The sequence below is a fragment of the Aphelocoma coerulescens genome, chromosome 9 (assembly GCF_041296385.1).
Source record: "Aphelocoma coerulescens isolate FSJ_1873_10779 chromosome 9, UR_Acoe_1.0, whole genome shotgun sequence".
NCBI lineage: Eukaryota > Metazoa > Chordata > Aves > Passeriformes > Corvidae > Aphelocoma > Aphelocoma coerulescens.
Window position 1 is genome coordinate 18,123,392 of NC_091023.1, and position 20,638 is coordinate 18,144,029.

The following is a 20,638-nucleotide window of genomic DNA, read 5'->3' on the forward strand; positions in this document are numbered from 1 at the left end:
GGAGAGTGCCCAGGGCCCTAGAAGCTGCTCTGTCTTCCCTCGGGGCAAACCCAAGGACAGTCGTTCTGACATCATCACAGGACAAGGATTTTGGGGAAGGGCACACAAAGCCCCCTTTATTCAGGAAGTCCTGCCTTTTGGGGGTTGCCACACCTGCCCCCTTTGCACAGTTCCAGGGCTCATGGCCCTCTTGGGAATGCTGTGGGCAGCCTGGGAGCCAAGTGGGAAAAGAGCAGGCAGACAGGGCAGTTCCAGCAGCCAGTTCCCACCAGCCAGCCATCCCCACTCTCACTGGGCTTTCTTAGACATGGCTGTGGGCTTCCTGCTCAGTGGAGAGGTGTGTGACACTGGCGTGGGGGCTGTGCCATACCAGAGTTGGAGCAGGATGAGTCCATGGCAGATGTGGAGGGAGAGGGAGCTGCAGACTGTGGAGGGGTAGGTGTTCCAGCAGAGCTCGATCACGCCCAGCAGCAGCACCCTGTAGGGGGGAAAGCTGGGGGTCAGCATGGGGGACACACCAGCCATCCTCGCTCCCAGGCCCCCAGCAGATGGCTGCTCCCCCTCCCTGCCAGCACGTACTTGGGCATGTGGGCGAGCTTGGTGGTCGGGGTGCACCAGAGTAAGTAGGGCAGCGTGTGGAAATACCAGACGTAGAACTGGTAGTGCAGGGAGCGGCTGCAGCAGACACCCAGGAAGTTGGAGGAGAAGAGGATGAAGACAATCCATGCACTGGCGTTAAGGAGGCAAACGCAGGAGGCTGGAGGTGTGACCCCACAACAGCTCCCCAGCTGTCCAACACAGCTCCTTTCCCCAGGGCAGGCTGGTACAACAGCACTGCAAGACCTGGAACCCAACCAAGCTCCGCCCTGCCCTGCCTTCTCCCTCTCTCCCAGGTTGCTGCCCACCCTGCCAAAGGATATTGTTGACCGTCAAGCGAGGGGATGTGGGTTTCCTTTTGCCAGGATCCTTCAACAGAGTCAGGATGTTTTCTTTGGAACTGAGGGGGAAGCACAAACATCGATCTCAGCTGCTGAAATTCTCTCCCACCCCAACGTTCCCCTGTGAGGCACAACACCTGGGCAGTACATTCCCCAAAACAGAACAGTAACTGCCCTCCAGCTCACACCTGCAATCCCAGGACTGCAGGGGCAAGGGAGTCATGGATATGTATCCTGCACGTGGGATTGGCAGGGACCAGCACCCATGGGGAACCCCAGCTCTCACCTGTGCCACCGGTGCAGTGCAAAGAGCCCCAGGCCAGCCAGGTGAGCCAGGAGCAGAGCAGCATGGAAAACTCGATTCTGGAAAACCTCTTCTGGGAGGAAGCGCCAGTTCACTGTCCATTTGAACTGGAACTGGCGGCCCAGGTCAAAGGAGCGGGTCAGGTACCCCACAGGGTTCACCAGCAGGAAGGGCAGGCCCAGAACCACCTGCCAGGGACACATCAGCACCATCACAGAGCCCTACACCACGTTGCTGTCACCTCAGCTACCTCCTGAGAACCCCAGTGTCACGTGTGGTGACAGGGACAGTCAGCCAAAGATGAAAGTCACGTGAATTAGATTATTTATCAACACCCAGCTTACTGGGAGAGGCCACAGATGCTGGTACCACTGGCTCCAGCCTGGCAGGGTAGCCCATTATTCCCTGCTGCTACAGCCAGTGCAGAGACCCACCTGGAGCAGGGCACAGATGCAGAGCTTGGGGATACAGCCCAGGAGGCCAAACCGTTGCAGGAGGAGGAAGAGAAGTCCAGGGGCGAAGAGCAGGATGTTCATCTTCACGGACACAGCCAGGCTGAGCAGGAAGCTGCATTACCACTGCGGACCCCACACGGGAGCCCAGGCAGCCCCTGAGCCGAGCGCAGCCTCCTCCAGGGGCCGAGCTGGCTCACACACCCAGCACCCCATGGAGAGCAGCTCCCAGCCCCTCACCTGAAGAGCAGGCAGCCCCAGGACCAGTGCTCCTCCAGGAAGAGGTTGATGGCGAGGAAGAGGATGGCCATGGCCACAGGGTCATTAAAGAGCCGCAAGACAAAGATGGAGTGGATGCGGTATGAGGCGCAGCACATGAAGAAGAAAACATATGGAGGGACCTTGCAGGGAACAGAGACACAAAAGGGCCATCAGCAGCCTGCCCTAGACTCCGTGCTGCCACTGAGCTCCTCCAAGCCTCAGCCCTGACCCTGTTCCCGTTTCACTGGGGTGAGGGCTCAGCAGAGCAGGGGAGGGCCCGAGGCAGCCGGCAGGGACCCTGGCCTTAGGGTACCTTGTTGGTTCGGCAGTAGATGCGGAAGACGAGGAGCAGGTTGAGGAGGTAGAGGCCAGCGAAGAGGTACTGTGCCAGGCGGATGTCGGAGCCGCGGCCCGTGGCATAGTACAGCCCCAGGAAGATGTAAACGAAGCCGGCGGGGTAGCTGTGGGGAGACGGGAGTGAGGGCCGGGGTCCCGCGGCCCCTCCGGGAGCCGCTGGTCACGGAGAGCTGGGTGTCCCTGTCACTCACACCAGTGGCCCGGTGTCACCCTTCAGCTGCGTGTAGTCGAGGGTGCCGTTGGCGAAACCCTCCACCTCCTGCATGTAGGCCTTCCAGTCGATCTCGGTGTCTGCGGGACGGCGGGGTCAGCTGGGGCGAGTGCGACCCGGAGGGCACTGCAGGGGCTGTGGGGGCTTCCCCAGCTCCAAACCCGCCAGCCTGACCCTGTGTTGCCCTGCCATGCTGTCAGCCCGGGCTCTGCCCCGCCTGCCATATCCAGGACCCCCAGCCCAGCCTTATGTCCCTCCCTGGCCCCATCCAGGCGCCCCCGCCCGCCCCTATCTCCCTGCCCGGGGGATGCTGTCACCGAGGGGCCGGGGCAGGTCTGTCCCCCTGCCCGCGTCATCCCGGCTCCCCGCGCTGCCCTAGGACGAGCCCCGCCATCACCGCCCACCCCGGGGCCGAGCTGTCCCTGCCCCCGGACCGCCCCGCGCTGTCCCGGACCGGCCCCGCCATCCCCGGGGGCAGCGCCGGGCCGGGCCGGGCCGGGCCGGGCCCCGCCACTCACAGGGCACCCTGCGGATGACCCAGAGGTTGACGCCGCCCTCGGCCAGGCAGAGGCAGGCGGCCACCAGCGGGGTGTAGCGGGGCTCCAGCAGCGCCGCCCGCCGCTCCCGCCATGCCCGCCGCAGCGCCGCCGCCCCCCGCCCGGCCGCCATTCCGCTCCGTGTTTCCGCCCGGAGCGCTTAGCGCGGCGCACCCGCCCGGGCCGGAAGCTGCACGTGGGGGCGCGGGTGGCACGTGGCGCCCGGTGCTCCCGCCCCGCTCCCGCGCATGGAGCGGCGGCGCGCGCCCGCCGGCCCCCCCCGGTACGGGCGGCGCCGGTTCTGGGACGCGCTGTACCGGCGGGAGGGCGCCCAGACCCGCGAGTGGCTGGGGGGGCTCTCCCGGTTTCTCCCGCAGCTGGAACCCGAGCTACGCCCCGGTGACCGCATCCTCGTCCTCGGTACGTGCCCCGTGCCGGGCGTGCCCGGTGGAGGGCGGGCGGGCGGGGCTCGGGGTCCCGCCGGTGGATGCGCTGGCGCTAGCCGCCAGGGGGCGGTGTGGCACCGGGCCGGTACCGGGAGCTGCGCCCGGCATGGCCCGGCCCGGCGGGGTGGCCCCGGTGCCGGCGGTGCTGGCAGGCGGCGGGGCGGGTGTAACCGCCCCGTAATCCCACCTGCGGTCTGATCCGCCGCCGGGCCGGCGGGATTAAGCGGGTGTAATCACCGATCTTGTTAGCGGATCAGCCGCTGCCAGCTGTGCTTAATAGCCCCCAAATCCGACCCCCTCCCCGGGATCCCACCGGGCCCCGCCGGTGAGCGGCCGAGCCCCAGCGGTGCGGCTCCAAGGGGTGGGCATGGGAGGGGGGCTCTCCCCGCGTCTTGCTGAGACACCAGTTCTTCCATCCCTCTCTCCATCACTCCCGGTTAAGTCCCCCACCGAAGTTCCGTAATTTCCCACTGGAATTATCCAGCAGGCTCTTGGGAACCATGGCTGGCTCCTGCCCCACAGCACTGCGGGAGAGAGGACTGGGGACACCCCCTGACTCTTTCCTGCCTCCAGCCTCCCCACGCATCCCACCCCAAGGTGAGGGGATCAGGTGTGCAGGGCTGCCCCAAGATAGGAGCCCAAAGCACTCACCTTGCAGGACAGGGGTAGTTAATAACTACCCCAAGACTCACTAACTGGCATCAAAGCGATCACCTGCCCCTCTCCAGCAGCCCCAACCCACCCCCACCATCCCCTGGTCCAGAGGAACAGAATTGGGGTGCCAGCACCCCCATGGGCACCCCGAGCCCTGTGTGAGCTGTGCCCCACACAGGCTGTGGCAACAGCGCCCTGAGCCACGACCTGCACGAGCTGGGCTACACCGACGTCACCAGCATCGACTTCTCCCCCGCCTGCATCGCGGCCATGCGTGCCCGCTACGCCGGCTGCCCTGGCCTGCGCTGGGCTGTCATGGACATCCGTGCCCTCGCCTTCCCCGATGCCTCCTTCGACGTGGTGCTGGAGAAGGGCACCCTCGATGTGCTCATGGTGGAGGAAACCGACCCCTGGGACGTCTCGCCCCAGGCAGCCACTGCAATGCGCCGGGTGCTGGCAGAGGTACGGGGTGGGGGGACCTGAGTAGGGGTGCAGAGGGTGGATCCCATCCCCAGTTGGGGTGGGGGAAGGTGCAGAGTGCCTCCTCACCAGCTTGCTTCCCTGGGTGCCCCAGCCGTTTCTTCTGTCCTCCCAGCCAGTGCTACCCCCTCAGGTGTGCTGCAGGAGGGCACCTGGGGGGCTCCCAGCACTCCTGGGGGTGGGAGACTGCCCCCTCTTACACCCCATCATTTCCTTCCCGGGGAGGTGGATGGAGCAGGATGTGTCCCTGGGTCCTGCTGGGGACCCCTCTCTTTATTTGCATCCTAAATATGAAGAGTTGGCAGGAAAAATGGGCCCCATCCTAGTGTGGGTGGCTGTAGGGGACCTAGGGGGGCACACTGAGGTGGCCCTGTCTGCCCAGGGCAAGGTGATGACCATGGGGCTGTGAGAGCTCTTGCCCCCCTCCACCCCCCGCCCCAGCTTCGATCGCCTTAGCTGGGGTCCTCATCATCTGGTCCGGTGTTGCCATGGCAACTCCATCAGCATCGACAGGGCCATGGCGTTGCCACGGGGACAGGCAATGCCTCGGGCCCCCGTTAATTGGCGGTGTCGGGACCGGATTGAACCTGTCCCGGCGCAGGGGTGCGGGTCCTGGCAGCCTCTCCCACCCCGCGGGAATAACTGCCAGGATAATTAATTGCTGCACCTCCCTGGCACCCTGGGGTGCAGGCACGGGGTGCTGGAAGGGTGCTTGTGGCTGTTGACAACCCTCCCAAATCCTCTCTTGCCTCGCTGAGCCTGTGAGGGAGTGCAACCCCTGGCAGGGCAGTGGGGCTGTGCTCGCTATCCGTGCCCTGCCCTCCTTGCCAGCGCTGCTGCCTGTCCTTGTCATTTTGCCAAACGGCAGGGATTTAATTTTCCCTTTTTTTTTTTCCTTTTTAATCCTCTGCTCAGTCCCTGCCCTCCCCCAGCATCTCTGGGTACCAGCTTCCACCCGCAGCCTGTCCCTGCTGTCCTCATCCCCAGGGGGACTCGCTGGGTGTTCCCACTTGCTCACTGCTTTGGGGGTCCCTTCAGAGGGGTCTGGCCGTGGTACTTCCCTTCCCACCCCCATCCCCCTTCATTGGGAGGTTCACAGTCTCTGTCCTGCTCTCCCTGGGGGGATGTAAGGACCTGAAAGTCCACCCTGCCTGTGGGGACACCCCAGGGACACCCTGTCCCAGCGAACTGGGGACAGCGGGTGTGGCGGGTGCTGGAGCGGGAAGCGGCCCCCCTTGGCCCCCCCTGCTCCAGCTGACGGATGGGAAGGTTTCCTGCGCTCGTCTCTAAGCAACGGCCATTATCGCTCTATTAACGAGGGATGGGATGCGGACATGCGGGATGCCTTGCTCAGTTCCAGCCGGAGATCCCTGCCTGCCCCCAGCTCCGGGGACCCCCCTCCCCGCCCATAGGTTGGGAAGCTGTGGGGTCTTCTCAGGGCAGATTTTCAAGTGCTTAGCAGGAGAGATACTGAGCTAGGTGCCCAGAGAGGGATGCAGGGACCTGCCTTCCCCTTTTCCTGGCCACAACCAGTAAGGTTTGGTTCAAAAGCCTCCGCTGCAGCACGGTAGGACACACAGGCTGCCTGTCCCCTCCACTGGCCCCAGCCAGAGCTCCCCAGCTGGAGCTTCCCAGCAGGATTAAACCAGAGCTCGGGAAACCCCCCACTTGGCCCCCAGCCCTGTCCCCTGCAGCGGTGACTCTCTGCCCTTGCCCGGGGGGGCCTGGGGGTGTCCCCGCCTGGGGCAGGGTGCCGGGGAGGGGGCTGGACGCCCGCCCACCCTGGGCACTGCCTTTGCATGCTGAGCACGCGGGCACTGGCCGTAAAAGCCTTTTGACATTGGATAAAGCCAAGCAAGAAAATTGATGTTCTTTTCCATCCTGTTAGCGGGGCTTAATTCCAGCAGGGAGAAAATGGTGATTAAAAGGGTTGAGTCCTTTCCCATCAAACACCCCCCGCATCCCCCTCTGATTCTGGGTGTTGGTGGGGGGGTACTCCTGGGTGGTCTGGGAAAGGGTGGGTAGGATGGGTGTCCCCTGCTGTGCTTGGGGGGGGCCCTGTGCTCGGAAGGGTAAAGCATTTCCCCCTGCCAGGGTTGGATTTCCATACTGTCTGCTGTGGGTGGGAGTGAAGAGTTTTGGGGTGCAGGGAGACCCCTGTTCCTGATTGCCCCGGGCTGTGGGTGGCCTGGGGACAGATCAGAACGGGGGTGTCTCTTAGGGGGTCAAGGTTAGGACAAGAGATTTGGGGGTTTGATGGGAAAGGCTGGGAGGGGTCTTTGGCAGATGGTGATGGGGTCCCTGGGAACGGAGCCAAAGTAGAGAACCTCACTGTGTTCTCCCACCCCATCCTGGGGTTCTCCTGACACAGGTGAGCCGGGTGCTGCGCCCAGGGGGCTGCTTCATCTCCATCACCTTCGCCCAGCCCCACTTCCGCAAGCCCCACTATGCCCAGGAGGCCTTCGGCTGGTCCCTGCGCCACGCTGCCTGTGGGGACGGGGGCGCCGGTGCCTTCCACTACTTCCTCTACGTCATGCGCAAGGGGCAGCCCCTGGACCCCCGTGACGTGGCCTTGGGGCGCCGGCTGCACCAGCCCCCCCCGCCCCCCGCCCCGCCACCGCCCCCCGCCCCCCCGGACGACGATGAGGACTATCTCCTTGCCATCCAGCTGTGACCCAGGGGGCTTTCCCGACCTCCCCCCACCCAATAAAGCCTTAAGATGCACCATCCTCACAGGTGGCAGACAGGGAACCAGTGCCATCCCCCTGCGAGCTGCCCAGTGATGTGAGTAATGGGAGGAAAGAGGGGGACACTTGGCCTCCTCTGGGGGGCAGTGGGATGCTCCGGTGATTCTGTGCCCCCTCCCTGGTCTTTCCTTGCTGAGCTGGAGAGCAGCCAGGACTCCAGGCTTTGCAGCCAGTAATGAAACCAAATCGGGTTTAATTTCACCCATCCATCTTGCGGGGAGTGGCTCCCTGCCCCCCATCCCTTCCCGTTGGCACAGGCAACCAGGCTGAGGGCAGAATGGGGGTGCTGGCACTGGCTACAGTGGGCAGGATTGGGAGTGCTCCACCCCCCCGCCCCATCCTGCACCAGGACCCCTGCCCCAGCCTCCCCGGCCATGGGGGTGTGCAAGGGCACCGTGTCCTTGTCACCCCCACCCAGGTAGTGGGGGGTCCGGGCTGGGATGTGCCAGCATGGGGCAGGGGGTGCTACAGGGCAGGAAGGGCAGCACATCTGCCTCTGTCTCCATCCATCCCCACTCCTGCCTGTGGTGACAATCCCAGTGTGCTGCGCACGCCTGGCCCGTGTCCCCCTGTGCCTGGGGCCAGCAGTGCGGTGACAGGCGTGTGCCAGGGTGGGTGACGGGTGGGCCACCGTGTGCGGGCGGGACTGGCTGCGCGTGTGTGCTGGCGTGGCAAGTGCATGGGTGCCACTGGCAGTGTCCGCAGGGGCTCTTTGGGCACCAACTCCCCCTGGGGCGGGCAAAGGGGACCCTCCTGGGGGGGATGGCGGTGACACCACAGAGGCGCGAGCTGCTGGGCTGCTATTTCAGGCGAAAGGCGTAAGTGGGTCAGCCAGCAGGCTCCCCCTGCACCAGTAGCCAGCGAAGGGCTCCGGGTTCAGCCCCACCCTGGCCAAGCCACCCCATCCCACAGGCACCCCAAAAACCAGCTGGCACGAGGAAGGGACAGAAAGGAGCAGGCGGCTGCTGGCTTCACCTGGGTACATGAATGTATTTTATTCATTGCATTTTGTTCACCAGTACAGTGAAAAATGGCATTTAAATTTACAATGGATCATTCGTAGAACATCATGACACAAGTACCTTTTTTTTTCTTTTTTTTTTCTCAATTTTTTGTTTGGTTTTTTTTGTTGTGTTTTTTGTTTTTTTTTTTTTTTTTGCATCATTGTCTCCATAAATGCCACTCGTAGGTTATTGAAAAAGATGACAAGTTTCTCATGCACATCAGAACCCCCCGAGAAGCTTCTTAAAAAATAAAATTAAATTAAAGTATAAAATTAAAAACAACGACTCAGGCCGGTCCCTGCCCTCCCCACTCTCCCCCGGCCCCACCACCCTCAAGCGAGGGGAAGTGGCCCCCTGGCACCCGCAGCTGGCCCCGGTGGGCTCTGCCCCGGTGCTGCCGGGAGGGAACTGCAGCGGCCGGTGATGCTGCCAAACCCTCCGGTGCTCCTGCTGCCTGCCAGCGGGGGGTCGGGCCAGGGGTCCCTGCTCCCCTCCCTCCTCCTGTGGCTTTCTTCATGCTCCCTCCATAACTCTCGCCCCCCCTTTAATTTTTCCCCTCGTTTTTTTCTTCTTTTTTTGTCTTTTTTTTCTTATGGAAAAAATATGAACCTTTTTTTGTTGGTTGGTTGGTTGTTTTCGTTTGTTTTCTCGATGCAGTTACTTCGACATCTCAACGTCAGCAGATCGTTTTTAACAAAGATTCGGATATAAAAATACAAATATGAGGAGTTTCTGTTTAAAAAGAAGCGTGCCGGAGTGGTGGGGCTGACCCTCGGCCCCCGGGCCGGCCGCCCGGGCCACCAAGCTCATGCAAAAAACGATGGAGCAAAAAATGTCTCTGGACAGCAGCGCTCCCCCCCTGCTCATGGGGCCGGGTCGCCCCGGAATTCGGGGACCCTCCGCCAAGGAGGATGGGGGGGACGCGCCGCGGAGCAGGGGGCTGGACCCCTTCCCCGGGGAGGGGGGTCTTCGCCCAGGGTGGGGGGCTCGGCGGGTTGTCCCGGCCCCGGGGGAGGCGGAGGGGTAAAGTGCATGGCTCGGGGGGGGGTGGTGGTGGCTGCAGAGCCCCCCCCCGGGCCGGGGAGGGGGGCAGCGGGCATGGCCTCCCCCTCCTCGTCGGCGGTCCAGCCAGCATGCGGGGCGGCGGGCTGGAGCGGGGCTCGGCCGGCGGGTCCTGGCGGCGGGTCCCGGCTTACACCCCCGGCGGCGACTTCTCCGTCATGCCCTTGAGCACCTCGTCTATCCGGTCATCCTCGATCACCACTGCGGGGACAGGCGGGGGGCGCGTGGGCGAGGGGACGCGACAGCCTCTGCCCCTCTACCCCGGCTCTCACCCCGTTCGGGCTCCAGGTGTGCCCCCCAGGTGCTGGGCAGAGGGGCAAAGGGGGTTCAGGTGGGTGTAATCGGGATGAAGGGTGGGGGATCACCCCCCTGCCCGGCTTGGGTAGGGGCAGCATCCCCTCTGCAGCCAGCCGGCTGCCTCTGGATGGGTGATTAGGGAAGGGGGGGGCAGGAATAGACCAGGAAGGACCCCCCCCTCCTCTCTGCGGCAGGCGCTGATGAGAGCAACAGGACTGGAATGGGTAATGACCCAGCGGGGGGGGGCACCGCCTGCTCGGCGGGGGTGGCAGCCAGACCCCCATCAGCATCACCCGCTGCGCAGGACACCCACCCTCACCATCGGCATCACCGCTGGGGGAGCCGGACAGCCCCCCACCAACATGGCGGGCTGCACGAACCCCCGTCAGCATCACATGGGGGGCTGGACAGCCCCCCGTCACTGTCACCTTCCAGAGAGACCCCCCTCAGCATTACCCACTGGGGAGCCCCCTCCCCACCAGCAGCAGCAGCAGTGGGAGGCTGGACAGATCCCCATTAGCATTGCCAGGGAGCTACACACACATCTTCCCCCCACCCCACGCCATGACCGGCTGGGCAGGTACCCCCCATCGACATCACTCTGGGGGGTGGAGGGCAGACCCCTACCCCAATATCACTACCGGGGTGGTCAGTAATCCCCCATCACCGCTCTGGGGGTGTATTAATCCCCCTCACACACCCCCCCATCACCAGAATCACTGGGAGAGCAGATGGACCCCCCAACACCCCATCACCCCGGGGGGTGCTGCTAGACCCAGCCTCCACCACTGCAAAAGGGGGCAGTGGAGCAGGCAGCAGCTCACCCCCTGAGGGGCTGGGGTGCATTTGTGCTGGGGGGGAGCTCTTCCCCCCCACCCTTGTCCCTGCAGCTCAAGGAGGGGTGTTTGCCTATGGAAGACCCCCAAGCAGGTGGGATGGGGGCTGCAGGAAAAGCGGAGGCCATTTTTGAGGGTCCCCAAGGCATTGGGGAGGATCAATGGTGACAGATCAGGGTGCAGGCAGGAGAGGGGGGCAGTTATTTGGGTCCTGATGGAAGCGGGGGAGATGCTGACTGGGGTCTCTGCGGCAGGCGGTAAAGTAAGGGGGGGGCAGGACACAGGTTCATGGAGTCCTGGGGGGACAGTTAAGTGGTGCAGGGGGATTTGCTGATCAGCATGGCCACAGGCTGCTGGGGGTCTCTGCGGCAGGCAGAAACGTGAAAGGAGAGAGGTTTAGGGAGCCAGAGGGGCTGTTCCTGGAGATCCTGGGATAAAGGCTTATTTATACGGAATGAGAGGGGGCAGTCCCAGGGGTGCTGAGGAGCAGTTCCGAGGGGTCCCAGGGGCACTCATGGAGGTGCTGGGGGATAGTTCCAAGGGCAGCCCCCGGGATGCTGCAGGGTAATCCCAGGGGTAGTCCCGGGATGGGGGGGGGGCTGTTGCAGGGCAGCACTGGGGGAACAGCGCTGTGTCTGGAGCAAGGGATGGGGGCGCGTGTGGTTTTGGGGGCGGGTGTCAGTCACAGAGCTGGGGAGGCTCAGGGTTGCCGGGGGACAGTGCTGAAGCTGATGTAGGGCAGAGACAGAGATTCTGGGGACGCTGGGGGCAGTGCTGGGGATAATGGGGTAGTAACGCTGGAGATGCTGTGGGGCAGTGCCAGGGGTGGCAGGGGACAGTGGTGGGGATGCAAGGCAGAGCCGGGAGTCGCAGGAATGCTGTGGGGCAGAGACAGGGGTTGCCATGGGGCAGAACTGGGGATACAAAGGCAGAATCGGGAGCCTGGGGATGTCGTGGGGCGATGTTGGGGGTGCCAGGGATTCATTGCCCAGTGCCGGGAATGCCGGGGAAGCAAGGGCAGAATCGTGGGTCCTGGGGATGCTATGGGATGGTGCTGGGGATGCAAGGGCCAGTGCCGGGGATGCCGGGGGCAGTGCCAGAGATGCTGCAGGGCAGATCCGGGGACGCTACAGGGCAGAGCAAGGGATACTGCAGGGCAGAGCCGGGAATTCCAGGGCAGAGCAGGGGATTCCAGGGCAGAGCCGGGAATGCAAGGACAGATGCGGGGGTCCCGGGAATGCCGTGGGGCAGCATCAGGGATGCAGGAGGCAGTGCCGGGGATGTTTCAAGACAGATGTGGGGGTTCCGAGGATGCCGTGGGACAGCGCCGGGATGCAGGAGCCAGTGTCAGGGATGCCGGGGATGCTGCAGGGCAGATCCGAGGGTCCCAGGACAAACGCGGGGATGCTGAAGGGCAGATGCGGGGATCCCGGGCATGCCGCGGGGCTGAGGCGGGGGTGGGGGGCAGAGGCGGGGGTCGGCGGTACCTCTCTTGGCGCGGCCGATCTGTCCCAGCTTGGGGGGCCGCTTGCCCTGGTTGCCCCCGAAGAAGGCGTTGGTGTCCTGCAGGCGGCAGCTGAAGGGCAGCTCCCCCGCCTCGGGCTCGGCGCCGTAGCGGCCCACCTTGTCCTCGCCGTAGGGCAGCACCTGCGACATGGCGGGGCCGAGCGGGCCGAGCCGCGCCGCGCCGAGCCGGGAGCCGGTCTGCGGCGGCGGCGGCGGCGGCGGGGAGGAAACCCGGGCGGAAGGATGAAGTCATGCATCCGGGGGGAGCGGGGACCCCCCCGGCGGGGGGCGGCTCCGGAGCGCCGCGGCCCGGCCCGGCCCGGACAGGACAGAGACGGGGGACCCCCACAGCCGGTGCCCGGTGACCGCCCGCTTGGGATGGGGACCCTACCACACCGCCGCCCCAGCCCCTGCCCCGGCCCCAGAGCAGCGTGGTCCCCCCGGCACAGCCTTTCCGAGACGGTCGCCTCCACTCGGGGGTGCCCCCAACCACGGGGTGCCCCTATGGAAAGGGGAATCCTTGTCACAGGCGGGCGCCCCCGGGTCAGACAGCTGAGGACCACCGGACACAGCTGGGCCCTCCCCTGGCATGCAGAGGTGATGCCAAACACCCCAACACCCTGCTCCAGTCCCCAAGCACGCCAGAGCCTAGAAAGCTCAACCCCTCAGAATTCCAGGCCAGCTCCCACCCTGGGTCTTCCTCAGCCCCTCGCTTGTGTCTCTTGCCCAACACCCATCCAGGCACCCACTATTGCAGCCCCCCTCAGTGTTGGGATTCCCCCTTGGAGCCACACCAGTCCTGCCTCAACCCCTGCCAGTCCTCTTGCCCCCATATGTGCATGTGTCTGTACATATCCTCCCATTCCATATCTTTGCAGGAATGCAGGGCTGCACAGGTGTGATCCTGCAGGTGTCTGTAAGCATGGCCACGTGGGGGCTGTGCCCTGGGACGCCCCTTGTTCCACTGACCCTTCCCTGGGGACTGTCTGTGGCAAAGGGGAAGGGCTGTCCCCTGTGGAGACCTGCTATGGGGCAGCAAGGGGTGACCCCAGTGTCTCCCCAGAGCCACATTTGTATCTACACACCTCTACCCCAGACCCACCCTGGATCTTTCCTCCTACATTGTTCACTGCCAGGGCAGTGATTGCATTAACTGGCACTGGTGGTTCTGAGCAGCTTCACCTGGGACTTCTCCCATTCAGGGCGGCTGGGGGGGCTATGTAAGCTCAAGTTGCAGTGTCAGATCCCAGCCCTCAGCCCTATGAGAATATCTTAAGGGGGTGAGAGTGGGGTTTTACAGACAGCTCTGTGGTCCATCTTGCTATTCCAGCATCTCCATACTCAGACATCCTGTTGAAAGGTGCTGCAGAAGAGCATCAGCTGGGCTGGCCCATGAGGCAGGCAGGTTCTTCTATTTTGGGAAGGCTCAGCCATGGTTTTACCTTTGTGTCTGGATCTGCAGAGTACTGGTCACTGCTGTCCCCTACCAGAGCCGGGTCGGGACAGTGGTGCCTGCTCTCCTGGCAAGGCAATGCCTTTATTCATGCCTTTGCTGCGGAACCAGCTTGAACTTTTTCATGTGAAAGCTTCTGCTCCTGTGAAAGGTGCCTGGGAAAATAGGCAAGAGGCCCACGCTGAGATGTGGCCTGCTTTTCCCATTGCTGAGCCCACGTGCCACTGCCCGTGGGCAGGGACAGGCAGACCGTGGCACGCGCGGGGCTGGGGGTGAGCGAGAAGAGCAGCAGATGTGCTGTGTGGGATGTGAGTGGCACCGGTGCAGCACTCCAGGAGGGTTCCCAGCCTGGCAGGCTGCTGGGGAGAGGCTGGAAAGGGGTCACCCTGGGAATGGCCCCGCTTATCCCACACCTGTATCCGTACAGTGCCTCACACCCAGGGGAGCTACTTGACTTGGATACGGGGTGGGGGGAGCTCTGTGGGGCTGCCTGGGATTTGGGGTGTAGGAAGTACCATCTGCCCATCCCAGGCAGGAGGCAGGCTGGATTTGTGCCAGCACAGCTGGGCTGGGGATGGGACAGGGCAATGCTGTGTCTCTGGGCTCTGCATCTCCTTGGGACAGCTCTAGTCTCTGGCTCCCCAAGGGTGCTACTTGTCACGCATCCCTGAGTAGCAGGGGAAGGTACCAAGGACCTGAATATGAGTGGGTCGGCCGTGGAGCGCATAAGAGACCCCCCTCATCCCCTGCCATTTCATGTAGCATCCCCACTGGTGAGCCAGACAAGTATCCTCCTTCCCCTGGCTCTCATCCCACCTTCCTTATCCGTCTTTTAGCAGCCACGTAATCTCCTTTCTTGCTTCCTTTGCAGCCTTTTGTCCAACACAAAGCCAACTCCACTGGAAAGAAAGGGCTGTGGGAGTGGGAAGCAGGTAGTTCTTCCTGCCCTAGCTACTTAAACCTGGACAGCAGCCCCTGAGCTGGGACACCTTGGGGATGATGAAAGGGCTGGGGGTCAGGCGTGCCCCGCCCCCCGGTGGATATGGGGCTGGGTAGGAGGCACAGCATCAGACTCCCAGCTGCAGTGGGGCTGGCAGTAGAGGTTGTGCTCCATCGCCCACACTCTGCTGATGCTCTGGGAGCTCATCAGTGCCTGTCATGCCCTAGCTCCACACCTGGATACTGCTCCTGAGCACTGTACCCTTGGCAGGAATTCGGGTGCCTAGTCCAGGTGCTGTGATGGAGGTGAGGGGTTTTCCTGTACTCACTGATGGTTTAAGTGGTTTTGTGGTGGAGAATCACCCTGTGCATGTGCAAATGGCTTGTGGTGGGGCACGTCCTGCCCATGCTCTGCAGAGACCCCGGGCAGCTGGAGCTGGGGACCACCAGGCACTCCCATCCACTCCAACGCGTGGCAGGAACGGGGTCAGTAGCCTGGCAGACAGTGATGATGTCAGGGAGCTGAAAGGAGGCAGGAGACATCAGCCACAGGATGCAGGGTTTTCTCTGTTGCAGGTCTGGGAGGCGGTGCTATCACCTGGGGCTGGTGCCACAGGGCTGGGGGCTGCCAAGGCATGCCAGGAGGCCAGTGCGGGTACCTCCATCTGTGTTGCTTCCAGCCCTGCCAAGAAACGTGAAATGGCACTTCTGTTTCACAGCAGTGGCAGCCACAGCCGGGGGGAGCCTCACTGAGCGCCTGCTGTTGGCACTGATGCTCTCCCCGAGTCCCCATCCCAGCACTGGGGACTATGTCACTGGTAAGGCTGGGGATGTGCCCATCCCTGGCTGTTGCTGCTGGCTCCCAGTAGCCAAAGCCCAGGTGGGGACGCCGCTTTGTGTGCTGCCTGTGCCACGGTCCAGATGTTTTTGGGAGCAGAGACATGCACTGGGCTGGGTCCAGGCAATGGGGATGGCCTTGTGAGACAATGGTTGTGGTGAATGTCGTCACCATAGTGCAGAGATGTTGGGGGACAGGCATCCTGCTTGGCAGCTGTCCTGTGGGTGAGCCCAGGGCAAGTGTGCAAGAGTGGCATGCTCCTCATCTTCTGCTGTTCCTGCAGCTGCTGCCGTGGGAAGATGAGGCTGTCCCTGGAGGGATGGAGCCTTTCCCAGGGAAGAAAGACAGGTTGTCATTACTGAGATGAGTCTCTGCACAGCCTGGCTTTAAGAAGGGGGTGCCCTGTCAGGGGAGGTGGAAGGAGGATGGCACTGTCCCCATTCCTCACATGAGCTGCCTGGGACACAGCTGCGATCCTGGCATCTGAGCAGATGGAGCACCCCCAGCACACTGCCTGGGGCAGGGGCTTCGCTGAGGGTCCCCTGCCGAGACCCGGGGGTGACAGGGGAAGAGCAGGAGGGTGGGGGTAGCCAACCCTGCTGGGCAAACAGCCCTGCTGGGGTGTGAGGCTCCATCCTCGCCTGTCACCACATATCTGGTCACCATGACAACAGACAGGGAGGCAGGCGGAGCAGGCTGGCAGCCCTGGGGGGAGCGGGCGGAGGCCATGGGCATGGGCTGGCACACGGGCACCCTGTGGGTGAGAGGGGGAAGCTGTCAGGATGCATGGCCTGTGTGATGGGGAGAGAGGCTGGGCAGTGCTCAGCCCAGGCACTGTGAGCACCCCACCGTTCTGCTCCCGACCAAATACCCATGGGAGGCACACAGCGGGTTTGTCTGGGGATGCGGGCACTGCAGCACCGCCGGGCAGCCCCTGGGCCAGCCCCTGTGCCAGCCCGTGCCGCGGGTTTGGCACGGCAAGCTCTGGCTGGTGATGAGCTGAGCGGGTGAGTCATGCTGCTGCCCGGAGCCATGCCAGGCAGGACTGGCAGCAGGGTCTGCACTCAGGCCACTGCCGGGCTGGTGGCCTCCTGGGAGCGGCAGGGACCTGGGCAAGGCTATGCCCCGGCACGGGAGGGTGGCAGCCTCCCTCTGTGCCGTCAGCACAAGGGATGTGTCCCCTGCCCTGGGCACCTTTGGGGGCAAAGGGGAGCGGGGGGGTGCAGGCCCCTCTCTAATTGTCCCATCCTTGGCTGGCTGGTGGGCCCTGGGGAATGAGGTGAGCAGTCTCCGGGAGCAGGGGCACCCCCCGCCCTCCCCAGCCCACGCGCCCACTCGTGCCAGCAGCTCTTGGCATGCAGGGAGTGTGTTCCTGGCAGCCCGGCCCTCTCCCATCTGGTATTTATCTCCTTCCCGAAATCCCTCCTGCTGCGGGGGGGATGCCCGGTGCCGGGGGGGTGGGGGGGATCTGGGCCCCACTGCTCACTCTGCAGCCCAGGGAAGAGGCTGGGCTGAGAAAAACGGGGGTGGAGGCAGAGAACTCCCCCACACATCCTCACCCCAAAAATGCATGTGGGTCACAGGAGGCCTTACTGGGTCCTCTGGGGCCTCATGTCTGGCTGTGAGTCCTGGGGGCAACCCTGCAAAGGTACCCTTGGCCCAAGCAAGCCCCCAGCCTGGCAGCAATGGTGGCCACTGCCCTGGGGAGGGGGCACATCATCTCCCTCCAATCCCAACACTGCTTGCCTGGCTGACAGTGGCCTGCCAGCACTGTCCCCCACCCCCAAACCCTGGGTGCCCCAAAGCTGCAGGAGCCAGGAGAGCCCGTGGGTTGCCTGGGCAACTGCAGCCAGGCAGTGATGGGGAGCAGTCCAGGGGAGCAGTTACCATGGAGACCCGAGGAGCACAATCACCTTGGCAACGGTCCTGTGTGTCCTGCCACCCCCCATGCAGGGCTGCATCTGGAGGAGATGCACCTGGGCTCCATTGTGAACCTGGGCCAGCTCCTTGGATGAGGAAGGAGGGGAGGCAGTGGTGCCCACCCCTCCAAGGGGAGAGCCTTGGCTCCCAGCACCTACCCAGCCCCCAGCTTAACGGCGCGAAGGAAGAGGCGAGGCCGAGCTCGGCTCCTTGGCTTTATCACTCCACATCACTGCAAGTCATTCCCACACCTGATCCTGTCCGGGAGGTGAGCAGGAAAGCTGTGCAGTGGGGCTGGACACGAGGGCAGGCTCTGGGACACCCTAAAACTGTTCTCCTTGCAGAGAGTGACAGAGGGATGTAAATCCCTCTTGGTGATAGAGCAGCTGGCAAAGGGACTCCTCACTGCCAGCCCCTGGGTGTCTCCAATGTGGCCTGGGCAGTGGCTGTAGGCACATGGATTGGGGTGGCAGGACAACGGTGGCACCAAGGTGTGCCACTGAAGTGGGTCAGGAGGTTTGGGTCTCTGCCATTTCACTGTGCCTGCTGTGTCCCACCAGCCCTGGTCTTGCCCTCATAATCCTCCCCATAAAACCACACACTGGAAAAAAACCACAAGGGAGAAGTCCTGCGTGGCTTTTGGGAGGTCATGGCTCAAAAAGGGACACCAGTCCAACAGCTGGCAGCCAAAGTAGTGCCCCAGTGTGGGATTGGGGTCTCAGCTCCTCAGCTCAGGCATTGTGTAGATTTTCCTGGCAGACAAAGGGAGGACGAGGAGGCTGTAACTCCCCCCCTCCCTAAAACAGACTGAAGGGCACACCAAGACCCCTCCCTCCCAATAGCAATTGCACAGCTGCACATGAGGAGACAGCTGAGATTTCTGCAGGCTCCAGGCTCGGCTGAGTTCGTGCTGCCCCTCCCTGGGCACCCCCAGGTGCTCTCAGGCCTGGTAGAGGGGCACCACGCGGTCAATGGGCCCCCGGCAGATGGGGCAGAGGCGGGTAGGCAAGGCCTGGAAGCAGCGGAAGCAGCAGCAGATGTGGCCGCAGCCCAGGAGGACGCACTCGCGGGGCCGTGACAGGCAGACCACGCAGGAGTCCTCGGGTGCCCGGTCCCCGGCCTCCTCCCCATCCAGCTCCTTGTCCTGCTGCTGCCTGGGGCGGGAGCGGCGGTAGGCGCGGCACAGGGCGTGCAGGAGGACGGCCAGCCCCGCGGCCGCGCACAGCAACGCTGCCCCCTTCCAGAGCCCGCTGGCCGACTCCAGCTCCGACAGCACCGTCTGCCAGTCCCCCAGGCACAGGAAAAACTCGCCTCCCCGGGCCGGTGGCTGGAGGTGCAGGGAGCCGTCGGGGTGCAGGGACAGCTCTCCGATGCCCGTCAGCCCAGCCCCGACCCGCAGCATCTCCTCCGTCTCCAGGATGCCCTTGGGCTTCTCCCCGAGCAGGTACTGGCCCAGCAGGTCACGGAAGCCGTGGGTTGGCTGCTGAAACCGCTCGTACACCATCTCCAGGGGCAGGCAGACGGCTTGGAGTGGGCTGTCCACACTCACCTGTGTCACTGCCTCAGGGCCTGGTGAGGCCAGCAGGAAGGGGACCGTGTAGATCTGCTCTGAGAGCACCCGCTCGCTCTCACTCCTGCAAGTGGAGAGGGTTGGGGTGTGGAGAATCACAAAATCAGTTAGGTTGACCTCTGAGATCATCAAGTCCAACCTACAACTGAATACCAGCTTAGCAACTAAACCATGGTACTTAAATGCCATGTCCAGTCTTTCCTTAAACACCTCCAAGGATTTAATCTCCACCAATTCCCTGGTGGTGGAGCCTCCCACTCTCTGGACGGCTCATTCCAATGTCTAATCATCCTTTCTGTGAAGAAGTTCTTCCTAATCTCCAACCTAAACCTCTCCTGGCACAGCTTGAGGCCATTTCCTCTTATCCTGTCACTGGTTGCCTTGGAGAAGAGGCCGATCGCCACCTGGCTACAACCTCCTCTCAGGGGGTAAGGCCACCCCAGAGTCTCCTCCAGGCTAAACATCCCCAGCTCCCTCAGCTGCTCCTCATCAGACGTGCTCCAGCCCTTCACCAGCTCTGCTGCCCTTCTCTGGACTTGCTCAATGTCCTTCCTGAGCTGAGGGCCCAGAACTGGACACAGGACTCAAGGTGTGGCCTCACCAGTGCCAAGTACAGGGGCATGATCACTGCCCTGTCCCTGCTGGCCACAACACAGAGAAGCTCTGAGCTCTCATCGCTGAACTAAGCATAAGGGCTAAAGTCTTTAACCAAGTTATTTTCTGCCTCTCACGTGGCCCCAGAGGATGGGGGTCTGGACTCACTGCTGCAAGCCCACTTCTGCGGTCCCTTCCCATCACTCACCAGCTTTGGGCCAAGCTGTTCCAGATCAGCCGATGCTCCTTCAGCAGCAGTTTCTGGATCACGCCCTGCAGCCCCTCATGGTAGTGGCTGGTCAGTGCAGCCTGGGCTGGCAGCACTATGCCTAAGGACAAGGGATGTGGCATGGCCAAAAGAGATCCTGACCCTTGTCCCTCGTGCAAGGCCACAGGGTGTCCTTACCTTCCAGGGCAACATAAGGCAGGCACCTCCCCTCAGCTGCAGACACCAGGGCTGGCAAATCATCATCGACCTGGAGCTTTGGGGCCTCCTGGAAGAGCATGAATTGAGTGTGAACACTGGCAGGGACAGGTAGCAAGTGGGCCAAGAATGGCTCTGTGGAGATCTCTGGCAGGATGTGGCCTGCTCAGTCCTGCATGTCATGAAGTCACCAGAGGATGGAGCAGGCTGCAGGCATCAGTGTGTGCACCCAAATCAAAGTGTGGAGGGCAGTGGGGAAGGTACAGTGGGCAGGAAAGAGAGACAGGGCTACCTGTATGCGTGCCACGACTCTGGCTTTCCTCCTATACAGGTAGTAGAAGAGGCCAGAGAAGGCAAGGCTGGAGCCCAGACACAGCAGCTCCCCCGGAGTGATGGGTTTATCCATGGTGGCAGGCTTGGGCGGCAACGCCTGCAAGGTGAGCATGTTGTGTGGGGAATGGGGCCGTGTCACACATGATGGGGACATCCCACTGCCCTTGTTCCGAAGGGAGGGGTGTCCCTGCATCCCTGTCCCCAAGGTGGGGCTGTCTCATTGCCCCGGACCCCAAGGCAGGGATGTTCCTCCGCCCCTGTCCCCAGGCTCTGCTGCCCCAGGGCCAAGCCTGCCCACGGTACCGGCGGGGGTAGTTCACCTCCAGCACCCCAGGTGCGCGGTACCCGGCTCGACCCCGCACCCCCGGCCCAGCAGGGGCCCAGTCCCGCACCCGGGATCGGGCCGAGGCCCAGCACCCGTGACCCAGCCCGGGGCCTGGCCCAGGCTCCCACCCAGGTCCGGCCCACCGATCTCT

At 63.2% G+C, this 20,638-nt stretch overlaps 4 protein-coding genes across 4 annotated transcripts; 1 reads left to right on the top strand and 3 right to left on the bottom strand.

Annotated features, from left to right (window-relative positions):
* Window positions 1-88: 88 nt before the first annotated feature.
* ALG3 (ALG3 alpha-1,3- mannosyltransferase) lies at window positions 89-3,233 on the bottom strand. Its single transcript, XM_069024902.1, has 9 exons — window positions 3,042-3,233; window positions 2,504-2,603; window positions 2,269-2,416; window positions 1,935-2,095; window positions 1,677-1,797; window positions 1,225-1,430; window positions 921-997; window positions 580-724; window positions 89-478 (listed from the first exon to the last, which is right to left on the bottom strand). The coding sequence occupies exons 1-9, from the start codon at window positions 3,190-3,192 to the stop codon at window positions 289-291; spliced, it is 1,299 nt and encodes a 432-aa protein (XP_068881003.1). The 5' UTR covers window positions 3,193-3,233; the 3' UTR covers window positions 89-288.
* Window positions 3,234-3,258: 25 nt separating this feature from the next.
* Window positions 3,259-9,014, top strand: EEF1AKMT4 (EEF1A lysine methyltransferase 4). The gene is made up of 3 exons (XM_069024908.1): window positions 3,259-3,479; window positions 4,338-4,621; window positions 7,011-9,014. The coding sequence occupies exons 1-3, from the start codon at window positions 3,308-3,310 to the stop codon at window positions 7,311-7,313; spliced, it is 759 nt and encodes a 252-aa protein (XP_068881009.1). The 5' UTR covers window positions 3,259-3,307; the 3' UTR covers window positions 7,314-9,014.
* CAMK2N2 (calcium/calmodulin dependent protein kinase II inhibitor 2) lies at window positions 8,085-12,319 on the bottom strand. Its single transcript, XM_069024909.1, has 2 exons — window positions 12,073-12,319; window positions 8,085-9,653 (listed from the first exon to the last, which is right to left on the bottom strand). The coding sequence occupies exons 1-2, from the start codon at window positions 12,239-12,241 to the stop codon at window positions 9,583-9,585; spliced, it is 240 nt and encodes a 79-aa protein (XP_068881010.1). The 5' UTR covers window positions 12,242-12,319; the 3' UTR covers window positions 8,085-9,582.
* Window positions 12,320-17,449: 5,130 nt separating this feature from the next.
* LOC138114923 (mitochondrial ubiquitin ligase activator of nfkb 1-A-like) lies at window positions 17,450-20,474 on the bottom strand. The gene is made up of 4 exons (XM_069024903.1): window positions 20,122-20,474; window positions 19,812-19,899; window positions 19,614-19,734; window positions 17,450-18,875 (listed from the first exon to the last, which is right to left on the bottom strand). The coding sequence occupies exons 1-4, from the start codon at window positions 20,353-20,355 to the stop codon at window positions 18,182-18,184; spliced, it is 1,137 nt and encodes a 378-aa protein (XP_068881004.1). The 5' UTR covers window positions 20,356-20,474; the 3' UTR covers window positions 17,450-18,181.
* Window positions 20,475-20,638: the final 164 nt, after the last annotated feature.